The sequence below is a fragment of the Pangasianodon hypophthalmus genome, chromosome 14 (genome assembly GCF_027358585.1).
Source record: "Pangasianodon hypophthalmus isolate fPanHyp1 chromosome 14, fPanHyp1.pri, whole genome shotgun sequence".
Lineage (NCBI taxonomy): Eukaryota > Metazoa > Chordata > Actinopteri > Siluriformes > Pangasiidae > Pangasianodon > Pangasianodon hypophthalmus.
Window position 1 is genome coordinate 23632896 of NC_069723.1, and position 22030 is coordinate 23654925.

The 22030-nt window shown below is 38.8% G+C and overlaps 2 protein-coding genes across 2 annotated transcripts; both read left to right on the forward strand.

Annotated features, from left to right (window-relative positions):
* Window positions 1–132: 132 nt before the first annotated feature.
* Window positions 133–19086, forward strand: LOC117599033 (E3 ubiquitin/ISG15 ligase TRIM25-like). Its single transcript, XM_053239655.1, has 7 exons — window positions 133–667; window positions 1876–1937; window positions 16854–16949; window positions 17075–17263; window positions 17498–17624; window positions 17954–18013; window positions 18234–19086. Exons 1-7 carry the CDS (start codon window positions 148–150, stop codon window positions 18764–18766), a joined length of 1587 nt encoding a protein of 528 aa, XP_053095630.1. The 5' UTR covers window positions 133–147; the 3' UTR covers window positions 18767–19086.
* katnal1 (katanin p60 subunit A-like 1) lies at window positions 5546–15520 on the forward strand. The gene is made up of 11 exons (XM_026935021.3): window positions 5546–5658; window positions 6048–6262; window positions 7403–7563; window positions 8806–8974; window positions 9309–9433; window positions 10007–10112; window positions 10468–10626; window positions 10844–10970; window positions 11042–11176; window positions 11434–11560; window positions 13587–15520. The coding sequence occupies exons 2-11, from the start codon at window positions 6101–6103 to the stop codon at window positions 13783–13785; spliced, it is 1470 nt and encodes a 489-aa protein (XP_026790822.3). The 5' UTR covers window positions 5546–5658; window positions 6048–6100; the 3' UTR covers window positions 13786–15520.
* Window positions 19087–22030: the final 2944 nt, after the last annotated feature.

Sequence of the window (22030 nt, forward strand, 5' to 3'; positions counted from 1 at the left end):
AGATTTTAAAGATCCCAAAGAGCTGTCAGGAAATGCCACACCCACACTCTCTGTCACACTATAACACACACAGGACTAGGAAGTTAATTTCAGACAAAAAGAAGCTCAGAAACACCAGAGTTATGCTAAGTGTTTGAGTGCAAGAAAATGGCAGACGCCAGTATTTCAGTAGATCAGTTCAGCTGTTCAGTGTGTCTTTATCATCTGAAGGAACCAGTGACTACTCCCTGTGGACACTGTTATTGTAAGGTGTGTATTAATGGCTTCTGGGATGAGGGAGAACTGAGGAGGGTCTACAGCTGCCCCCACTGTAGAGAGACTTTCACTCCAAGGCCTGCTCTACGCAGAAACAACATGCTGGCTGAAGCAGTGGAGAAACTGAAGAAGACTGAACTCCAAGGTGAATCTCCTGCTCACTGTTACGCTGGACCTGGAGATGTGGAGTGTGATTTCTGCACTGGAAGAAAACACAAAGCAGTCAAGACCTGTCTGGTGTGTCTGGCCTCCTACTGTGAAGATCATCTTCAACCTCACTATCAGTCCCAGGCTTTTAAGAAGCACAAGTTGGTTGAAGCCTGTGCAGAGCTTAAAGAGAAGATCTGCTCTGAGCACGACAAACTGATGGAGATCTACTGTCGTACTGACCAAAGCTTCATCTGTTATCTGCGTACAATGGATAGATAGATAGATAGATAGATATATAGATAGATAGATAGCATTTATTGTCATTGTATTTCTACAACGAGATGAATAAAATGACGGGTCACATCGAGAGAAGAGGTCCTTAAAGCAGTCCTCTCTCATCCGCGATAGAAGAACATTAACAGAACAGTCAAAGCAATAAACAAAGTCACATACGACATCATACAATGGAGCAGTTACGTGAGGGGTCTTTTTTGTTGGTTACAGTACGGGAGGGTGGGGGGGGCAAGAGATTAGAAAAAAGAAGAAAATGTGACACTGAGGCAGTCCTTGACTAGGGCAGAGTATTTACGAAAACAGTGTGTACTAGCCGAATTTGATATGGTGTGCTTTCAGGAGCTGTTGTTATCACAGCTGTGTGTCTTTGGAGTGTCCGGTACAGATCAGAGTCAAAACAAAGCATATTCTGCGATGAAGGTCCTCTGGTAGAAAGAAAAATTAGCCGGGGAGGAAAATGCACAAATATAATCAAGCAAATCTAAGAACTCAGGAGATCGTACAATTTAGTCGGGCACCCGGTTCTGCATGGCCCCCAACTTTATGTCCCCTTGCAGGGCCATGAGACCCCTAGTCATCTCCTCCTGGCGCGTGACCATGATTGCGGACTGGGTCGCGTTGGATTTACACAGTTCCGAAAACATGTTCGTGATGGTATCCAGGCGTCGGGGGATGTCCACGAATTGTAGATGGTACAGTTCCTCAATCCGTGTCACCTTCTGATGTAATGCCCTCACCTGGTCAGCAACGGCTCCACAATGGTGTGAGATGACAGCTGACAGCTTGGGGGATTCTTTATTGGCTGCCTGCTTTCCAATTTGTCGATAGATCAGGAACATCCCCAGGCCAATCATCAGGACACCTGCTATCAAAAATCCAAATATGTAGACATCTTCGACGTCTTCTAGGAACAGAGGTGCCAGACAGACGATGTTCCACTTGTTCCAAGAGTCCATCGTGTATCCAGCAGCAAAAGTCCTGTCCGGACATGTCGGCTCTCCCGAACCAGCATTCCTTCGTGAAAGATCAATTGCGTTGAGGGACCAGCTTATCAATTCCATAATTTAGGATTCGAGAAGCTTCACCAGCAGAAGGAAAAATAGAGACGAGACGGGAGAGGCACACAGACACAGCAGAGAGAGGAAAAAATGCGACCGCCTCCAGCGAGAGTCAGAGAGAGGGATGAACACAGAGGCCATGATACTGTTGCTGCTAGAGCAGAAAGAACTGAAAAACAGGTGAGAACGTACTCACTCACTCACTTTCCGTAAGTGCTTCACTGTGAAGTGTTGATAAGGACATCTTAAACAAGTCAGACCAGTCAGTGTACTTTAAACAGCCAACACGCAACAACATTCTTATAGCATTTTACAGCTCAAATGCACACATGACCGTTAATAGTGTAACAGTGTTATTATGGGGTTGATGTTTGTATTATTTTCATTTGAAACTGAAACTTCATTTTGTTTTAGTTCTGTTAGTTTGCAATCATTTTTATTTAAGACGTTTATATTTAGTTTGTATTTATATATGTACACACCTATGTAACATCACTGGAATTTGCAAAATATGGTTATCCTGTCATTTGTGAGGATGTAGTTGGCCACACCCTCAAATCAATTACATCAAGAATGAATGTGGAACTGTAAAAGTGGGGAGAACTTGGGTGGCTTCTGCTTTCTCCTGCTTTCTCCTGTGCCTAGCAGCTCATGGTGAAGTTGCAATCTGAAAGTTTGATCTGAAATTGCTTGGAAGTGGTGTGAAGGGATCCAGTTAAAGACCTTCATGAAGTTAATAACAGCCAAAATTACTTGCAGAGTGGATGAATGAAAACTTATATTTGAGTCTGAGAGCAAAGGATTGGCATAAGGATCACAAAGGGGGGTGAATTGGGATGAGTAGGGGAGGCTGGGATGAAGTGGCTTGAGAAAAACAATAAGGCTGCGGTCTTAGAGCATCAAAGAACAAGACTGTGAGGGAGACTGAGTGGGAGCATCTGTGATACTTGAGAGAAAGCACATTAGTGAGTGAGAACATCTGTAATGCTTCAGAGAGAGAGGGAGGGAGAGATAGAGGGCATCTGCAATGTTTCTGAGGGAGAGTGCACATCAGTGATGGTTCAGAGGGAGAGAGTGGGCATTTGTGATGCTTCAGGCTGGGACAGAAAGCATGCTTTAGAGTAGAAGAGAGTCTGTGATGGTTCAGAAGGGAAGAGTAAGCATCAGCAATGCTTTAGAAGGAAACGGTGCATCTGGCAAGTCCCTGAAGCTTATCAGCAGAACTTTCATAATCATACCAAACCCACCTGCCAAACGTTTGTTGAGTTTACCCATGAAAAATGTGCTTTTTTTGAGAAATGGCGCATCACAAATAAGGTCATTACTTTTTAATCAGTTGAAGGAATGAATCCTGCTAGAAGAATTTGCATTTCTGATAAAATCATGGTCTATTTGAATGAATAAAAAGTCTCCTGGTTTGCTGATGCTGCCATTTTAGCCAATGAGCGCTCATGCACAAAACTTTGGTTTGGAAACTTTGGAAAATAAAGACAGAAATGGAGCTTTATAGGAAGAAAAACTAGGCTTCAGGTATAGTTTTATTTCTCACAGTAACTTCAGTCCTATCATCACTCTATTTAATCATCTACATGTAAAAATAAGCATTATCTGTGTCAGTGCAAGTGTTGTATTTCAGTCCAGTGAATATTTATGAACTACCTTAATGTTTCTGTAACATTAATTATAGCAATAACATTGTTATTTCTGTAAGTTACCACTTTCACACAAAACCAGAACTCACCATGGAAAAGCACAAAAAATATGAAAACAAATGTTAATTCAGTGTTGCTTTTTTTCAGTTAGTCCTAGAGGCAATATTTTTAGTTTTCGTTTAGTTTGATTTTGTCTATTTATTCAATGTATTTGTTTTTACATTCTAATTTTATGGAACACAAGTGAACTTTAACTCTTTAGCTGCAGTTAATATTTACATGCTGATCTCCTGATGCAGAAATAATGAAATGTATTTTATTTGGTCTCAGAATGAGCTAAAAGAGGAGCAGATGAAATCCCAGCAGAGGATCCAGGAGAAGCAGAAGAAGGTTCAGGAGCTGAAACAGGCTGTAGACACTATTAAGGTAAGGAGTGAACAGAGAGATTCTCCTAAACACACACACCCACACACACACACACACACAATGGACAATTTGGGGTCACTGTATGAGAAGGAATAATAGTTCATCTTTTAATCCATCTTCTGTGTGTGTCTCCTAACAGAAGCGTTCACAGGCAGCAGTAGATGACAGTGAGAGGATCTTTACTGAGCTGATCAGCTCCATGGAGAAAAAGCGCTCGGAGGTGACGGAGATGATCAGAGCTCAGGAGGAAGCTGAACTGAGTCGAGCTGAACGACTCCTGGAGCAACTGGAGCAGGAGATTGCAGATCTTAAGAAGAGAGTCACTGAGCTGTGATCAGCACACTGATCCTGTCACCGTGCGCCTGCAGAATTCACATCACATTTACTTTAGTGTAGATTTAATAACTTCAAACTCCTCCACTCTATATATTTACACCAAAAACTAAACCATATCATTATATAAACCAAAAGAGTATGCTATCATCTTAGATGCATCCCAGTAAAACTGTCTCATTGTTATGGAATTCTGTAATCTCCACTTTTGAAGTAGACCAACATCCAATTATGTGCAGTGATACAATCTTTAAGGGTGATATCAGTGTAGTAAAAGATAAATATAGTAACAGATATATTAGGAATGTATTTAAAAAGAATTTGTACCATGTTCAGCAGTGTTTTGGTCATCTCTTTTTGGAAATATTAACTGGAAAAGGGTCTGGACAATAACAAACAAATACTTTATAAGTAATAAAGTTAGAGAGATATCCTTTAAAATGTCACATAGAATCCATCCGGTTAAACAGTTATTTGAAAGATTTAATCTGGATTTTGATAATTCTTGCGAATTTTGTGCCATTGCAAAAGAAACTGTTGTACATCTCTTCATCCAGTGTGTATGCTCTAGAAGGTTTTGGACAGATGTCTCTAACTTTCTGTCAAGAATCTTTTGGTTCTTTGATACAAATTAAGCTGCGAGATTTTATTTTATTTTTATTTTATGTACATGATAACATTGATTGCAATAGAATTACTTATTTTATCATACAACTGTTTATTTTACTTGGGAAGTATCATATTCATGTGAGAAACTTTTGAACAGTTTATAAAAGAGGTTAGGCAATATGGATCTGCTGTGAATGGCATTAAAAAAAAAACAAAAATAATAATAAAGAAATAAAGAAAGACACATGAGGTACTTCTTTTATTTAATTTGTTGTAAATTGTCATTTTACCCCGGCACAATTTTTAATTTTTATTTATTTATTTATTTACTTACTTACTTACTTACTTACTTACTTACTTATTTATTTACTTATTTATTTATTTGTTAACATCTGTTGTGAGATGTATAGTGTAAATGTATGTATTAATCTTGTATATGATTTAATAAAAGTTTTTTTAAATATTTATTTATTTATTTATTTATTTATTTATTAGGGTTTATAATGCGGAAGTGTTTGTGCATGTAGCTGATTCTGTCAGGAGTGACAATTCGGCACAACACCGGAAGCCCAAAACCTGCTGCAAAATAACTAAATTACTATCTAAACTCCTACTTTTTACTTTATGCTTTTGAGCATGAGATGCCACTAGCATGCACTATGTTGAAATACTATGAGAAAAGCGTCATAGCTTCAGAAACCTTGGTTTTGCTACCACTAGTCAAAGCCACTGAACGAAAATATTACATGCGTGTCACTTCCTGTTTCTCTGTAGCCCCGCCCCTTTCCTCTGTCTCCGTCCTGTTTCGTGTAGCGTCTCTCCATGGTAACGTCAGAGCGGCACGAGCTGCGGCTCAGACTCGCACAATAGCACATATGAAGGTAATAACAGTTATTCGAATTCAAATATGCAATATAACGCAATATTGATTAGAAGTGTGCATGATTATTTAATGATCATCTTTATTTATGTATTTTGTTTTGTTAACTCATCAGTCTGCACTGCCTGTGGAGGCCTAGTCTGGTGTTTCTCATGGGAATTGATGTTCTTAGTAACAAAGCCTAGTGACTTATTAGTTCAAAACAGCTACAGGATTAATGCGTCAAATATCAATAATGATATTAAGGTTGAGAGATTAGCTACTGTCACTAATATCAGTACCTGGATGGGTGTTGATATTATGAATGATCAGACAATAATCCAAGCTGCATATCAGCTTATCATAGCTAATGTGCTTCCACAGTAATGTATGTGCTTTTCTATTATTTAGGGCTTCTGACCTCTGTGACCTGTCTTCAGTTCAGCAACAAGATATTTTTCAGGATGAATTTGGCTGAGATTTGTGACAATACTAAAAAGGGAAGGGAATATGCATTGCTTGGGAACTATGACTCTTCTATGGTGTACTACCAGGGCGTTCTACAACAGATCCAAAAGCACTGTCAGTCTCTTAGAGATCCTGCACTAAAGGTCAAATGGCAGCAGGTACGACACACTCACACACACACACACACCATTCATGCCCTGTGGATGGGGGCCACTGTCACTCCCATGTTTTATACCAATGGCCATCAATGTGTATAACTCCTCCCCTCTTCTGCAGGGAGTAAAGTTGTAACATCGGACACTGAGAATAATAATAATATCACTACCATGTGCAATACGATTATTGTGCAGTAGTACTATTGTTACTATTTATTATTTTTCTATATCACTGACAGTACATCTGTGAATAATAATGTGCAATATCATGGGCATTATCATTTTTCTGCTATTCTACCATCTGAATGTGCAATACCATGTGCAATATAAAGTGCAATATGGGGTGTAATGTCACTTTCTACTTTTCACTCTACTTTTCTACTTCTCCACTTATTTTTTGTGTAATGTAAGTATTGTAACTTACTTATTTTTTTTACTTATTTTTTACTAAAGTATCTCACTTTTTTGCTATTCTATTACACATTGTGGTTATTTTTACTACTTTTTTTTTATTAATATATTGTCTTTTATTCCTACATTGTTGTGATATATCTGTTTGAGCAACCTCTGGCATAAGAATTTCCCTTGGGATGAATAAAGTTCTATCTTATCTTATCTTATAAGGTGATCAGTCAGAAGAACTTTGCAGTGACATCCCAGCAAAATGTCCCACAAAGCATAAAATGCCACCAGTTGTCTTTAATATATCATGCCTTGTGGTACAGTGTTATTCTGACTAATCTGCTTTACCTTTTAATGAAACAGGAGAGTGGATTCTTCAAGAATGACAGTGCCCCCATCCACAGGGTACGAGGGCTCACTGAATGAATTGATGAGTATGAAAATGATGTAAATCATATACTGTGATCTGAACAGTCACCAGATCGCATTTGGCCGAGATTTTAAAGCTGATTAGTCAGAATAACGCTGTACCACAAAGCATAATGTATTAAAGGACAACTGGTGACTCTGTTATGCTTTGTGGAACCTGAACACCTTTGGGAGATTTTGATTGATGCACTTTATCATACCATGAACAAAACATGCTGTACATCTTGCTGTATATGATGGCAATTATGAATATGAAGCCATGTCTTGCAAGCCCTGTTCATTGATCTCATGCCATTCCACTGCTGGATTCAGGTTAGACAGGAGCTGGTGGAGGAATATGAACAGGTAAGAAGCATTGTAAACACTCTGGAGAGTTTCAAGACGGATAAGCCAGTTGATCTTCCCAGTACTCGACCGGAGGACTACATGAGGGACCCTGCTGTGTGGCCACCTCCCACCCCTGCGGAACACAGGTACAGCTGAGGATTAGTATACTGATCTATAACTTTGGGTATATCAAACTACTCAGGTGCCTCTACTTTATCTTAGGCAGGTATATTAGTCTGATCGAACCAGCTGTAACAGGTTTTAGGTTTTGTTGCCCGGTATAAAAACCCTGTTAGAAATGTTATGCTGTATTTATTCTGCAGGGATTACATGCACAACATGTACAGTATTTATTAGGGGTACAATGACACATTCTGGTCATGATCCGTTTCGATTCACGACACTGGCTTCACGATTTGATTCAATTCGATTCTCATTATATTTTGAAGAAAATCTGAATGAAGAAAAATTATGACTGGAAAGTCTCCTTTTTTATTTGTGAATCATAAACAATGTGCATTTTTGTCTGTGTAAAACTCTACAAATTAAAAATTGCCATGAACAGAGGCTTAATATTGTAAATCAAATGTATTACAGCTTCAGCATATCTTAAAAATAAATAAATATTTAATTCTCTCTCAAATTTTATTCAATAAACAAAGTCATAAAGAGTTCCATAGCAGCACCCGAGGCATTATTTTAACCAGAAATTATTATATAGCTCCAAAGTTGACAGAAATCCTCCATGAAAGAATGCAGTCATGTGACCAACGTGCTCTCTATATATGGGTTGCGTAGACTGGGACCTCTGGTTTTTAAGCAGTATAATTGCATTAGATGCATAATTATTAGATTGCACCCTGTCACATCGTTACACTGCTAGTATTTTTTGTCATGTATCTTGTTGTCTATTTGCACTGTAACTTCTGAGTGGTGTGATTCATGTGTTGTTACCTTGTACCTGACTGTTGTCACTTTTCTATAATATATTGCAGATATAACTAAGAGAATGTTATTTCATCCTACTGTACATTTCTACATTTACATTTACGGCATTTGGCAGATGCCCTTATCCAGAGCAACTTACAATTATCTCATTTATACAACTGAACAGTTGAGGGTTAAGGGCCTTGCTCAGGGGCCCAGCAGTGGCAGCTTGGTGGTGCTGGGGTTTGAACTCACAACCTTCCAAGCAGAAGTCCAACGTCTTAACCACTGAGCTACCACTTCCCCTATTTCTATGTGGCTAGAATGACACCAAACCTCTCTACTCTACTCTCCCTTTTAAATTCTGGATAAGGAACATTTCCTCTGTGGTGAAGGGCCCCTGACTCTGTGGTATATGTGTTATATTATACATATACTGTTGTTTGCTTTCTGACTCCCAGACCACCTGCTCAGGTGAAGAGGCCAACCACTGGTGTGAAGCCCCAGCGTAAAGACAGTCCTGGCATGCAGCAACAGCACCGTGGCGCTGCAGGAAAGGGCCAGCCAAGTTCTAAATCAGACAGACCTACCGGCCGCGACCCCCGCAATCCTAAAGTTAAAGAAGAGAAGGTTATTGAAAAAGTGTAATTCTTATGTGGGGAAAATATAACATCTTACACTTGATTTATAGCCATTTCAGTTCAGAAAGACTAGATGAATGTCTCACAGGAGATGAAATGACTGTTAAGCAGAAATCCTTGTCAAGCTATGTATTGAATTTCAATGCATCATTTGGCTGAAGTGAAATAGAACTGTCCCAAACCTCCTAAAATTACACACAATGAAATTATAGATGGTAAAATATATAAGGTTAAAATATATATGTAGACATAATGTCAGCTTTACTGTACTGTACGTCTGAAGAGTATACTAATGCTGATCATTTTGTTTTTGTCCTCTTCAGGGTAAGAATGCCCAGGAGGGGGCAATAGAAGGAGAATTAAAGAAATTTGATGATACAGGTTACGACAGTGACTTGGTTAATGTTTTGGAGAGAGACATCGTGTCAAGAAATCCTAATGTCCACTGGTAAATACTGAGGAATCTCTTTTGACTTGGACAGGAAGATAAACCTAATAAGAAGCAATCTTTACTGAATTTTTTAACTCCTTATGGTTTAGTAGTTATACGTAGTTATTGCTTTTGTTAGGCATTTCCCAATGAAAATTAAAAAAACCTAAATCCTGGATCAGGGTTTTATTCTTTGAATTGGTGTTATGTTAACTGACATGACACAGATCATGCACATTAACAGAGAACAAAAATGGTCTTAAAGCATGTAGCCTGTTTTGGATAACTCAACAGAAGCTTGCAGAGCGATGTTTTTTACTATGAGGATGTCTGCGTAGGATTAGTATCATTTAGTGGCCTATACTTGAAGTTGTAATATGATATCACATTTAAAAAAATAGGAAAAATGGGCATATCAATAATACAGGGCAAAATTGTGTCCAATAGTCTGTTGATTTGTTTATTCTTGGTGATTTTCAGGATTAGATTCTTGCACTATTCGTTACAGCTGTCAGTCAGTGTGATGATTAAAAAAAAACCCAGTATTGGAATGTTAGTTATACAGCCTGTTCTGCATCATGATTCATGCAGGAACGATATAGCAGACCTGGAGGATGCTAAGAAACTGCTTCGGGAAGCTGTGGTTTTGCCAATGTGGATGCCAGATTTCTTCAGAGGAATCCGGCGCCCGTGGAAGGTTAATATGCTAGCACAGACATGTACCATATTGTGCATGACACACACCCACTCAATTACTTAATACAAGTATGAAATAGTAAGATTAATATTACCAGGTTGCAGCAAGGTTTTCATGAGACAGTGGCAATAAACAATAGGAAGAGTAATCGCTGTTATAGAAATCCATGTTGTAACACATGGTGAGCATTGTGATTTTGTTCCTTTAAAATCATATTGCAGATTTATATATATATATAAATTATGGCAAGATTTTGCTTCATTATATTTTGCTCCATAATAATTGCCCCATTATGTTTGTCTAAGTGCCTAAGTCACTTCACTGGTTCTCAGTGTTTCTCTGTAATGTGTGCCAGGGTGTACTGATGGTTGGACCTCCAGGTACAGGCAAGACCATGCTGGCTAAAGCTGTAGCTACCGAGTGTGGTACCACTTTCTTCAACATATCATCCTCCACACTTACCTCCAAGTACCGGGGAGAGTCCGAGAAACTCGTTCGGCTGCTCTTTGAAATGGTAAAGACGCCATACAATATTGATGACCATAAGTTAACTTTTGTGAATTTAGTGTTAAAAAACACGGCAAATGAGGCTTTTTCATTGAATTTAAATTTTATTCTTAAAATGTTACTTAAACCAAGTGCCTAAAATAAACATGTGATGATAAGCTTAATTGGTTGTGTTCTCTGGGAATGCTTGGCAGCTTCTCGACAAACACTGTTATATTTAACAGGCTCGATTTTATGCCCCTACCACTATATTCATTGATGAAATTGACTCTATTTGCGGGAGACGCGGCACATCAGATGAACACGAAGCAAGTCGCAGAGTGAAGTCTGAGCTTTTGGTGCAAATGGATGGTAAGAGGCAGATCAGCAGACAGAGATTCAGGTTTTATTTTTTTTTGTGAATAACCTAATTCATTATTCAGGTGTAGGTGGTGCAACAGAAAATGATGACCCCTCTAAAATGGTGATGGTTCTGGCTGCTACAAACTTTCCATGGGACATAGACGAAGCCCTGAGGAGGAGGCTGGAAAAGAGGATCTATATTCCTCTGCCCACTGGTAAAATGGGATCTATTTCTTGCACAGTCTAACTCATACACTGAGTTCATCAACTCAGACATCTCCACATTCTACTGATAATGCACAATATGCTTTACTTACTGAATATTGGGTCTGTTGGTTCTGTCTGTTCTTGTGAATATATCATCCTTAACTGGGTACATCGTTCATACTAATTGCTCGTACTACTAGCATTTGAATAAGACGGCTACTTTATGTAATATCTGATACCTATTACCTGTAACTGTTCTCTTCAGTAAAAGGGCGAGTGGACCTGCTCAGGATTAGCCTGAGGGAGGTGGAAGTGTCTCCTGATGTTGACTTGGCCGTCATTGCTGAGAAGATGGAGGACTACTCTGGTGCTGACATCACCAACATTTGCAGGTACAACAGCATAAATGCATACAACCTATTCCAGACTTGCCAATATACTAGTTAGTGACTTAACTTACTAATTAAGGTTCTTTAAAAGTATTGTGGTACAGGGTTAGAGTCCACAGGTCCTTAAAAGGTCTTAATTTGTCTGAAATGAATTTTTACAAATCCAAGGCCTCAATAAGAGTTGAATTATCTTAAATCTGTATCTATGGTCTTATATTTCATGGTACAAACATTCCTAAATGAATGCACCTGTGGCTTTTTTAACCTGCTCTCTATCAAAGGTATGTGTAAAGTCTGGGCAGCTACCATGAAGAACAATTTTGACTTGTTTCCTGGCATTTATAAGATAAATCCCATGTAAGTGAAATATGTGAGCACCACAGCAGTTCCGCTTGCAATACATTCCCAGGATAATTCACGTGGCCAACATGGACCAAAAGTGGTACAACTTCACAATTTGAACTTTTATTCTTGTCTCAACCCTAGGTTGTATGGCTTTTGCATTGCACTTGGATTAGATAATTGCTCATTGTTGTTACATCCATTGTTCTACAAGACACAGTCTGAATGCTCAGTACCTAGCTGGTCTGATCGGTTAGAAACTCGTCACTCTGCATATCAACCGTAATCTTATTAAATTTTGTGTCAGATTTATTCTTCCACTATCTCCAAAGAAGACTAAAATATCCTAACTTAAAAGCTGTTGATGTTCAATCTTTCTCTTCTGAGTTACGTGACACAATACATGGATGGACTTGGATGTAGCCAGGCTAGAGCTCTCGACACTGACATCCTTTTTCACTTATTTTATTAAGTTTGATCCTCAGATATTTTTATTTTTTGATGAATATTATCATTGGTAAAGTCTGTGAGTGAAAAAACAGTTGGTATTGACCCCAACCACCTCGCCTATGAAGAAAAAAAAGCTAAGTCTGGGTTAGCTACTCCACTAAGCAACATGCCAGATCCACTACCTGGGCTAGAGCAGATGCTGATGGCTGAGCTTTCTGCAGTACACTGAGAATTTGCAACCAACCATGTCTACACTACAAAACTTGCTCAAAACACGACTATCTCACAGGCGAACAGAGAGAACAAAAGAAAGCTCTTACAAGAGCTAGAGCTAGAACGAGCTTACCCCAGCCTGAGACAGCTGAAAGTTCCTCGCTTTCATGGTCCATTTGGGGCAGATCGGAGAGAATGAAGAAAGGCTGATGGATCCTTTTCAATGGTTCAGCAGGTCACGTATATATCTGGTGTTACATCCTTCTGTTACTGTTAAAGTACTTTAATAAATGCGTGTCCCCTATCTGATGAATGGTGCCTACATGTGTGTCAGTGGTATTCTGAAAATGATCCACTACTCAGTAATTGTACACCTACACTATATGGTCAAAAGTATGTGAACACCTGACCATCACACCTATATGTGGTTCTTCCCCAAACTGTTGCCACAAAGTTGGAAGCATGTAATTGTAAAGAATGTCTTTGTATGCTGTAGTATTAAAAAAACTAGAACTAAGAGGCCCAAACCCGTTCCAGCACGACAATGTCCCTGTGCACAAAGCGAGCTCCATGAAGACATGGTGTGTGAAGGTTGGAGTGGAAGAACTCGAGTGTCCTGCACAGAGCCCTGACCTCAACCCCACTGAACACCTTTGGGATGAACTGGAACACCGACTGAACCCCAGACCTCCTCACCAACATCAGCGCCTGATCTCACTAATGCTCTTGTAGCTGAATGAACACAAATCCCCACAGCCACGCTCCAACATCTAGTGGAAAGCTTCCCAGAAGAGTGGAGCTTATTATAACAGCAAAGTGGGACTAAATCTGGAATGGGATGTTCAACAAGCATATGTGTGTATGATGGTCAGGTGTCCACAAATGTTTTTCTGTATAGTGTACATACTTCACAAGGTGAACTTGATAAAATGACAGTGAATGTAGGTGTAAGTAAGTGTATCTAACAACCTGAATTTCCTTCATATTTCACAAAACTTTTAACAATATGTGTTTGTGTACACAGAGATGCATCCATGATGGCAATGCGTCGGAGGATTCAAGGCTTGAGCCCAGAAGAGATTCGAGCGCTATCCAAAGACGAGTTGCAGATGCCTGTCACTATGGAGGACTTTGAAATTGCACTCAGAAAGATCTCCAAGTCTGTTTCTGCTGCCGACCTGAAAAAATATGAGGCATGGATGAGTGAATTTGGCTCTGTTTAATTAGAAAGACTGCACAGCAAGGAAGCGAGGGATGACCATCTGAGACTTCATAAACGTTTTGTGTGCAACAATGCAACTTGAACTGTTTCATACACAGAAACCTAAAATTCTATATATACTGTCCAACAAAGTCTATATACTGCACCAAGTACAGCAACACTGATGCTGTTTTTTTTTTTTTTGAGACTTTCAGTTCTTAAAGATGCATTATTGCTCAGTGTGCTGTAAGTGTTGAGCCAATTTTATGTATAACTACTGACGTTTATAATTTACTTTCATGATTCCGTTGTAATTGAGTCATTGTTTGCTTTCTTTGTCATTCATTACATATCTTTAATTTAGCTAAAGTAGACAAGATAAAGCATTGGTACTATTAGGTTGTTTTCTTTACTAACTGTTAACTTTACTAACTGTCATAATACATTGTTTACTTTTACAGTACAATGTATCCTTTATTGTGTACTTCCGATACTAGCTACAGAAAGTAAGTGTAATGACTGTCCTTTGACGTACTTTATAGACATTACACAAAAGGTCTGAAGTCCAACACCAGGCGTGACGCGGGAACACACCCCAGACAGGAACCAGTCAGCGCAGGGCACCAAGGAGGAGGCAGGGGTTTTATCGCCCCCCCATAAAAATCTGAAGGGCCACCCCAGTTGACCTCCAGCTCAAAGATTGCATTTGATTGTTTTTTTCAGTCGCCAGTCACAACTTCCATACTTCAGCACAATAACTGACGGTATTGCAGTACATTAGAAAAACACCAAATACACCAAATACAATACTCATCCTCCACCTCGCTGGTGCCGTGCTCGAACTGATACTCTGTGCCCGTTAGTGATCCACCCATCTGGTCCACCTAGAGTCACTCTCATTTCATCTGTCCATAAATCTTGAGAAATCGGTCTTCAGATATTTCTTGGCCCAGTCATGACGCTTCAGCTTGTGAGTCTTATTCAGTGGTGGTCGTGTTTCAGCCTTCCTTACCTTAGCCATGTCTCTGAGCACTTGACACCTTGTACTTCTGGACAATCCTGAAAGTTCTGAAATATGGTGACACTGGAGGCTAGCAGGTTATTCTTCTTAAGTCTTTTGCAGTAAACTTTCTTCTCCACACATTTTTTGCAACCCTGTTCGGGTCAAATACATGTTAGAAGCTGTTGTAACATGAATTTGTCTTTTTTTGTTCATTGAGTAAGTGTTGTAATGATGTGCTGATAATGATGTTTTATTTACAGAAATTTCAGTGATGATGTAAAGACAATCACAATATGTGCTCATGAAACAAAAACCAAAGCAGGCTTTAATTAATGTGATTCTTTATCACATGACAGGGAAGCTCATTTACACTAAAAAATATTGACACCTTTACTTTAAAACCTTGTATGTTTAGGGTTAGGGTTAGTCATATGCCTGCACTCGTGTTCTTTTTAAAGCCACGCCTACTCTCTGTGTGGCGATATAAAATACACAGTAACAGAAGGTTGATTTCAGAGAAAACAAAAGCCAAAATCTCCTGTGATTCCTGCACTGGAAGAAAACGCAAAGCCATTAATTCCTGTCTGGTGTGTCTGGCCTCCTATTGTGAAGATCATCTTCAACCTCACTATCAGTCTCCTGCCTTTAAGAAGCACAAGTTAGTTGAAGCCTGTGCAGAGCGCAAAGAGAAGATCTGCTCTCAGCACGACAAACTGATCGACATCATCTGTCATACTGACTAAAGCTTCATCTGTTATCTGTGTACGACGGATGAACACAAAGGCCAAGATATGGTTTCAGATAAAGCAGAAATAATTGAAAAACAGGTGAGAACTTGACATCATTATTCTTTAATAAGTCAGTTGAGACTAATTATATTTCTAATCTAATTTTATTTCTAAGCTTTGTTGGTAAAAAAGTGTTAAACAGCTCAGACCAGACACTGCAGCTTTAAACAGTCAACAACCAACAACTTTCTTACAGCATGACTATGTTGAAGTTAGTTTATAATCATTTTTCTAATGCTTATATTTAGTTTCTATTTACACATATTACAAAAATATGTACTTTGGCGACAAATAAATGCATATTATAGTAAATAGATCAACGTTTTTAATTTTTTATGGAGATCTGGGGGACATGAAAGGCACTGAATCATGAGAATGTCCCAGATGGGAAGGGCTATGAGCTTTGAAAGACGTTGCCTGATGAGGGCATGTTGTGTGATGATGTTATCTCATTGGTATGTACTGTTAAAGGCGAAGAGTTCACCCTTTGATATAGAGATTGAGATAGAGATTGAAGGTAGAACAAAGAAAACAACGTTTACACAAATGCTGGAATGAGGAAACTGGCGAATGCACCAGAGCTGCCACATTTCAATCATGTCACTACCTGACCAGTGGAGCAGACCTGTGGAGACTGGTATTACTGTTTACTTAGTGCTTTGTGAGAAAATCAAACACAGAAACAGGACAGAGCTGATGGCAAGAAAATGCACCATCTGATTCAATGATGTTCAAGTGGAAAATGTTTAGTAAGTAATGTTTGCATTTGCTCAAAGCCCTGTCCCATGAGAACGTTGAGCAAGAGACAGGGATTTACAGGAACTAACTAGTAACTTGGAAGAAGAGCTACACTGCAGTCATGTTCTGTCTCGCATTCAGTCATCTACAGGAAAAATCTAAGAACTTTATCTGTCTGAATCTGAGTGGATTCATGGTGTATTTCAAACCAGTAAATATTCCTGAGTAAATGTAACTTTTTTGTAACATATAACTTATAATTTTATTTGTGCCAGCTGCCATTTTCAGACAAAACCAGAACTCATCGTGCAAAAGTGCAGAAAAAAATACAAAGAAAGAAGTTAATTAATGTTGGCGATTTATTTTAGATTCAAACTTCTAACTTATACAGGGAATATTTCCAGCTGCCATTTAGTTGTATTTTTACATTTAAATTTTAATTTAAATTAAAAATTATAATTCTGCAGAACATGAGTAAACTTTAACTCTTCAGCTGCAGTGAATATTTACACACTGATCTCCTGATGCAGAAATAATGAAATGTATTTTGTTTGGTCTCAGAATGAGCTAATGGCGGAGCAGACAAAATCCCAGCAGAGGATCCAGGAGAAGCAGAAGAAGGTGCAGGAGCTGAAACAGGCCGTGGACACTATTAAGGTGAAGAGTAAACAGAGCGTTTCACCTAAACACACACATACACATACTACAGACATTATAGAGTCACTGTAAGAGAAAGAGTTCATTTTTAAATGGATCCATCTTCTGTATGCGTGTCCTAACAGAGGCGTTCACAGGCAGCAGTAGATGACAGTGAGAGGATCTTTACTGAGCTGATCAGCTCCATGGAGAAAAAGCGCTCGGAGGTGAAGGAGCTGATCAGAGCTCAGGAGAAAGCTGAACTGAGTCGAGCTGAACGACTCCTGAAGCAACTGGAGCAGGAGATTGCTGATCTTAAGAGGAGAGTCACTGAGGTAGAGCAGCTTTCACACACACACGGTCACATCCACTTCCTCCAGGTAACACTCACTGTCTGATCTACAGAGGCCGCTGTTCCTCACAAAGTTTCCTCCTAAAAGCTCATTACAGCAACAATAAATGTTCCTGTCTGAGATCACAAGTGTGTCTTTGTGTCTGATTCAGTCTGAGATTCATTTGTACCTCTCCTACACTTTTCTCCTTCTTTATTATGTGTTTCCTCTCTGTAGAGTTTCCCGTCTCTCTGTGTTTCTCCTGGATGTGAGAACTCACCCAGCACCACTGTCAATCAACATCTCTCATTTGATGGAATGAGGAAATCTCTCTCAGATCTGAAAACACAAGCTGAGCAAATCTGTGAGTAGGCATTTAACAAAATCCACCCACAAAGTAAACAAGCAAACACTTTTTTCTGCATATAAGCAGGCACAAGACTGCATAAAACCACAAGGCATTAATATTTGCCTTGTAAATTACATCAAGACAAATTTACCAGACAAAGTCAGAAACAAATCCACAAACTAATGTTACATTTTTGGAGAAAACTGTAGCTGATGTCTTACATTTAAATCTAAAGGTGAGCCCACTGAGATAGTGATGTTGACATCTCTCTGAAACAAGCAAGGAATCTAATTTTTTATATTTACAATTTTAACTGTTTTCATGTAATTTTTCTGTCTCCACAGCTGCAGCAGTTCAGATGATTTTACCCTCAGAACTGAAGAGCAGAGAGGACATTCTGCAGTGTGGGTTTAAAACACACACACACACACACACACACACACACATACAGTGTCTGTAAACATGTTTCTCTGATCCATTTTTGCCTGATGACTGATGTTGGATAATGTTTAAAATCTTTCATATAAAGCAGCATTAGGAGGACAGAAACACAGACAGGTGTCACACACACTTATTATAAATCCTGGGATTAACATCTAACCTGTGGACATTTTATTGTTTTAGATTTCTGTTATCTGACTCTGGATCCCAACACAGTACATCGTCGACTCATTCTGTCTGAGCAGAACAGATCGGTGACATGCAGTGGGGCAGAACAGCAATACTGTGATCATCCAGAGAGATTTAATTTCTGGGAACAGGTGTTGTGTAAGGAGAGTGTGTGTGGACGCTGTTACTGGGAGGTGGAGTGGAGCAGTAAGAAATGGGTGTACATATCAGTCTCATATAAAGAGCTCAGCAGGAAAGAAAAGGGTAATGAGTGTGGGTTTGGACGCAACAGTCAGTCTTGGAGTCTGGAGTGTTCTCCCTCTTCTGTCTCCTTCTGGCACAATGACATTAAGACTGTGGTCCGAGGTTCAGTGTCCTCCAGAATAGGAGTGTATGTGGATCACAGTGCAGGAACTCTGTCCTTCTACAGCGTCTCTGACACAATGACGCTGCTACACAGAGTCCAAACAACATTCACTCATCCTCTATACGCTGGGTTTTATATATGGAGTTACGACTCAACTGTGAGGTTATGCGATCCAAAATGAAATGTTGGTAAAAGTGTTTAGTAAAATTATAACTGAGGTGTCAGATTTAATCTCTAGTTAGAATGGCAATTTTGTATGCAGAAACTGTAATGCTAATTATTTATTATTTTCTAAATGAATCTATTCACACACACACATTATATATGTAGTATGTTTCTAGAAAAAAATGTTATCAAACAGAGTGTTTAACTGCAGATTTATTATACTGATATGAAAGATCTACAATGTCTCATAAATTCAGTTTTGGTTTTAGCAAAGACTGTTTCTTCAGAAATAATAAAACTTACTGAAACTGCTGTGTCGTTCTGTGTTGCTGGTGGTGGAAACACAACCTACTTTGTGCAAAGACTTTCTATTTTATATCTTTAATTTTCAGGTCCATATTAATATACAGTGCACTCTGAAGGTATTCCTTTCCTAATTAATCTGCAAAAATAATATGTTTAAAATTTAAAATATGGCTTAAATACAGACTCATTTAGCTAGTTTTGGAATCGAGCCTTATACAGATATTTATTGATTGAATGATTGCTAAATTAAAGGCTGTTGCCATTAGTGTGAGATGATTTTAGCATAGTATTTTGCATGAGCATTTGTTGAACAAGCTACATCACCTATGTAATTATTTACAAAAACCTTTAAGGAAAATCTGTTGATGATAATTGTCCAACAATTTAATCCTGTGTTATTAATTGATATTTCTTGACACCTGGGATTTCAGACATCTTAATTGACTTAATTCCTGATGCATGATAGTGTTTTAGGATTACATCTTCCCTCTAAGACATTTACATTTACAGAATTTGGAAGATGCCGTTATCCAGAGCAACTTATATTTCTCATTTATGCCACTGCCCATTTATAAACATAAACTGTTTATATCAATGTTTATTGAGCCTTTCAATAAAGAATACATATTAAAATATTTTATTCAATAATTCATGCACAAAACCTAAATAAGATTTTTTTTTTTTTTTTTTAAATCAAATAGCACTACTGTTAAAAAGTGTAATTTTATAGTGGTACACAGCAGGGAGCTTCAAAGTTCTCCTTCGCTTATAATTTTACTACAATTATTCTGGAAACCTTATGCATCAAACCATTTACTGAATCCCTTTAAAATTCCCACGTCTTATTGCTTTTAATCAGAAAATCCACTCCTTAAGTTAACTTATTAGACAATATTATAATCCCCATGACTACTGCAACAAAGAAAAGTAACTTTAATTAAAGTATTTATGACCATAACGGTAATAGAGCATTTTAAACAAAAGGCAGATATTTGGGAAGACAGGAGTGTCTAATCTGTATATTATGTATATTCATATTTCCTTGCATTCCTTCCTTATTAATGAAGGAAAATATACTGGAGGACTCAGAGACACAGAGTGAGGATCCATTTGCATAATGTCTACTTACAAAAGGCAGAGTCAAGATAGGCAGGGTCTTTACCAGAATGATCAATCATACCAATGAATACATCCAAACACACAATCCAAAATCAGAGAGGTGATAAACAGGCCAATGTATGTATGTATGAACGTATGTATGAATAAATGAATGAATGAATGAATGAATGAATGAATGTCAGAGATCAGTTTCAAGGCTGAACCACAGGCATTCAATCCAAGGCTCAGAACTCACATAGATGACAAGCAAACTGCAGGACTTTGCAATGTATTTTAAGGTCCATGTGCTTTTTTAAGCACAAACAGGGAACAGGAAATAAGAGTAGTAGAAGAAGGGGTTCAAAACTCAGGGGAGGGCTCCCTCTGGTGGAGCAGAGTCCAATATTACAGTAAACGTACAGACATATTCTCAGGCCATGTTTCTAAGAATTATGTTAAAGGTTTAAAATGGCACATTCAGGGCTGCTGGAATAGGAACAAAGTGTTAAAGTGCACTTGTGTTGTGTGTACTTGTGAACATTCAGCCAATTTGTACCAAACTGCACTTGCACTTGTAAAGTGACAAACTCAGAGCACAGAGTGTTGAATTAAACTTGTGTTTTAATCAAAAGGGAGTGCAGTGCAGTGTAAAAGTGTTAATCATCCTCTGAACCTCCACATACAATCAGTCCTGCTGAAAAAAATGATAAAACACAGAGAACATCTCAGCATGTGTACTTTTAATGAGTGTGTGTTCATGGTGGAATAAAGACGGGCAGTGTGCAACATAAACACTGAGCTCTATTACACACCCACGGTATTCATTTCATTCATTAATGATTTTATAAAATTGTATAAATACACAATGATGATATTTGGGACAAATCAGGCTTCAAAAAATCTGACTCTTTAAATCAAAAAGAAGCTCCTTAACAATAAAACTCTCTCTCTCTCTCATCTTGCATAGCTAGAATTTTCCTTTAAACCTGAGCCACACCCGTTTTCACTGTCACACTATAACGCAGAGAACCAGGAAGTTCATTTCAGAGAAAATATGGAGTGCCACATTCTCTCTCTTTCTTTCAGTGTATCAGTGCAGGAAAATGGCAGAGGCCAGTATTTCACTAGATCAGGATCAGTTCAGCTGTACAGTGTGTCACAGTACATCATCAGCTGATTCTGTCTGAGAAAAACAGAGTAGTGACACGCAGTGGGACAGAACAGCAATACTCTAGTGTGTGTGGATGCTGTTACTGGGAGTTGGAATGGAACTGTATTGGAATCAACTACTGTCTCTCTATCTCTCACAGAACAACCTTCAAGATCCTAACCAGTCTGGCTTCAAAGTGGCACACTCCACAGAAACGGCCCTTTTGGTTGGCAATAAGAAGCTCCATGCCACTAGATCAGCCAAACTGTCATCAGTCCTCATCCTCCTCAACCTTTCAGCAGCATTTGACACAGTCAACCACAAGACTCTCTTGTCCATCCTCATGAGTCTTGGAATTCATGGCACAGCATGGCAATGGTTTGTTTCCTACTCAGAGGGTTGGTCATATCAGGTGAAATGGAGGGAATACACATCTGCTCCACGCAAACTTTCCACTGGTGTCCCACAAGGCTCAGTACATTGTACTCTTCTCTTCTCCCTTATAATCGATCTCTTGGTGAGGTCATATCCTCACATAGGTTTTCATACTACTGCTATGTGGTTGACACTCAACTCATCCTCTCCTTCCTTCCCTCAGACACTCATGTTTTCCGCTAAGATCTCAGCATGTCTGGCAGACATCTCATCATGGTTAACAGCTCATCAGCTGAAACTTAATCCCAACAAAACTGAACTGCTGTTCATACCAGGTGATTCATCCCCATG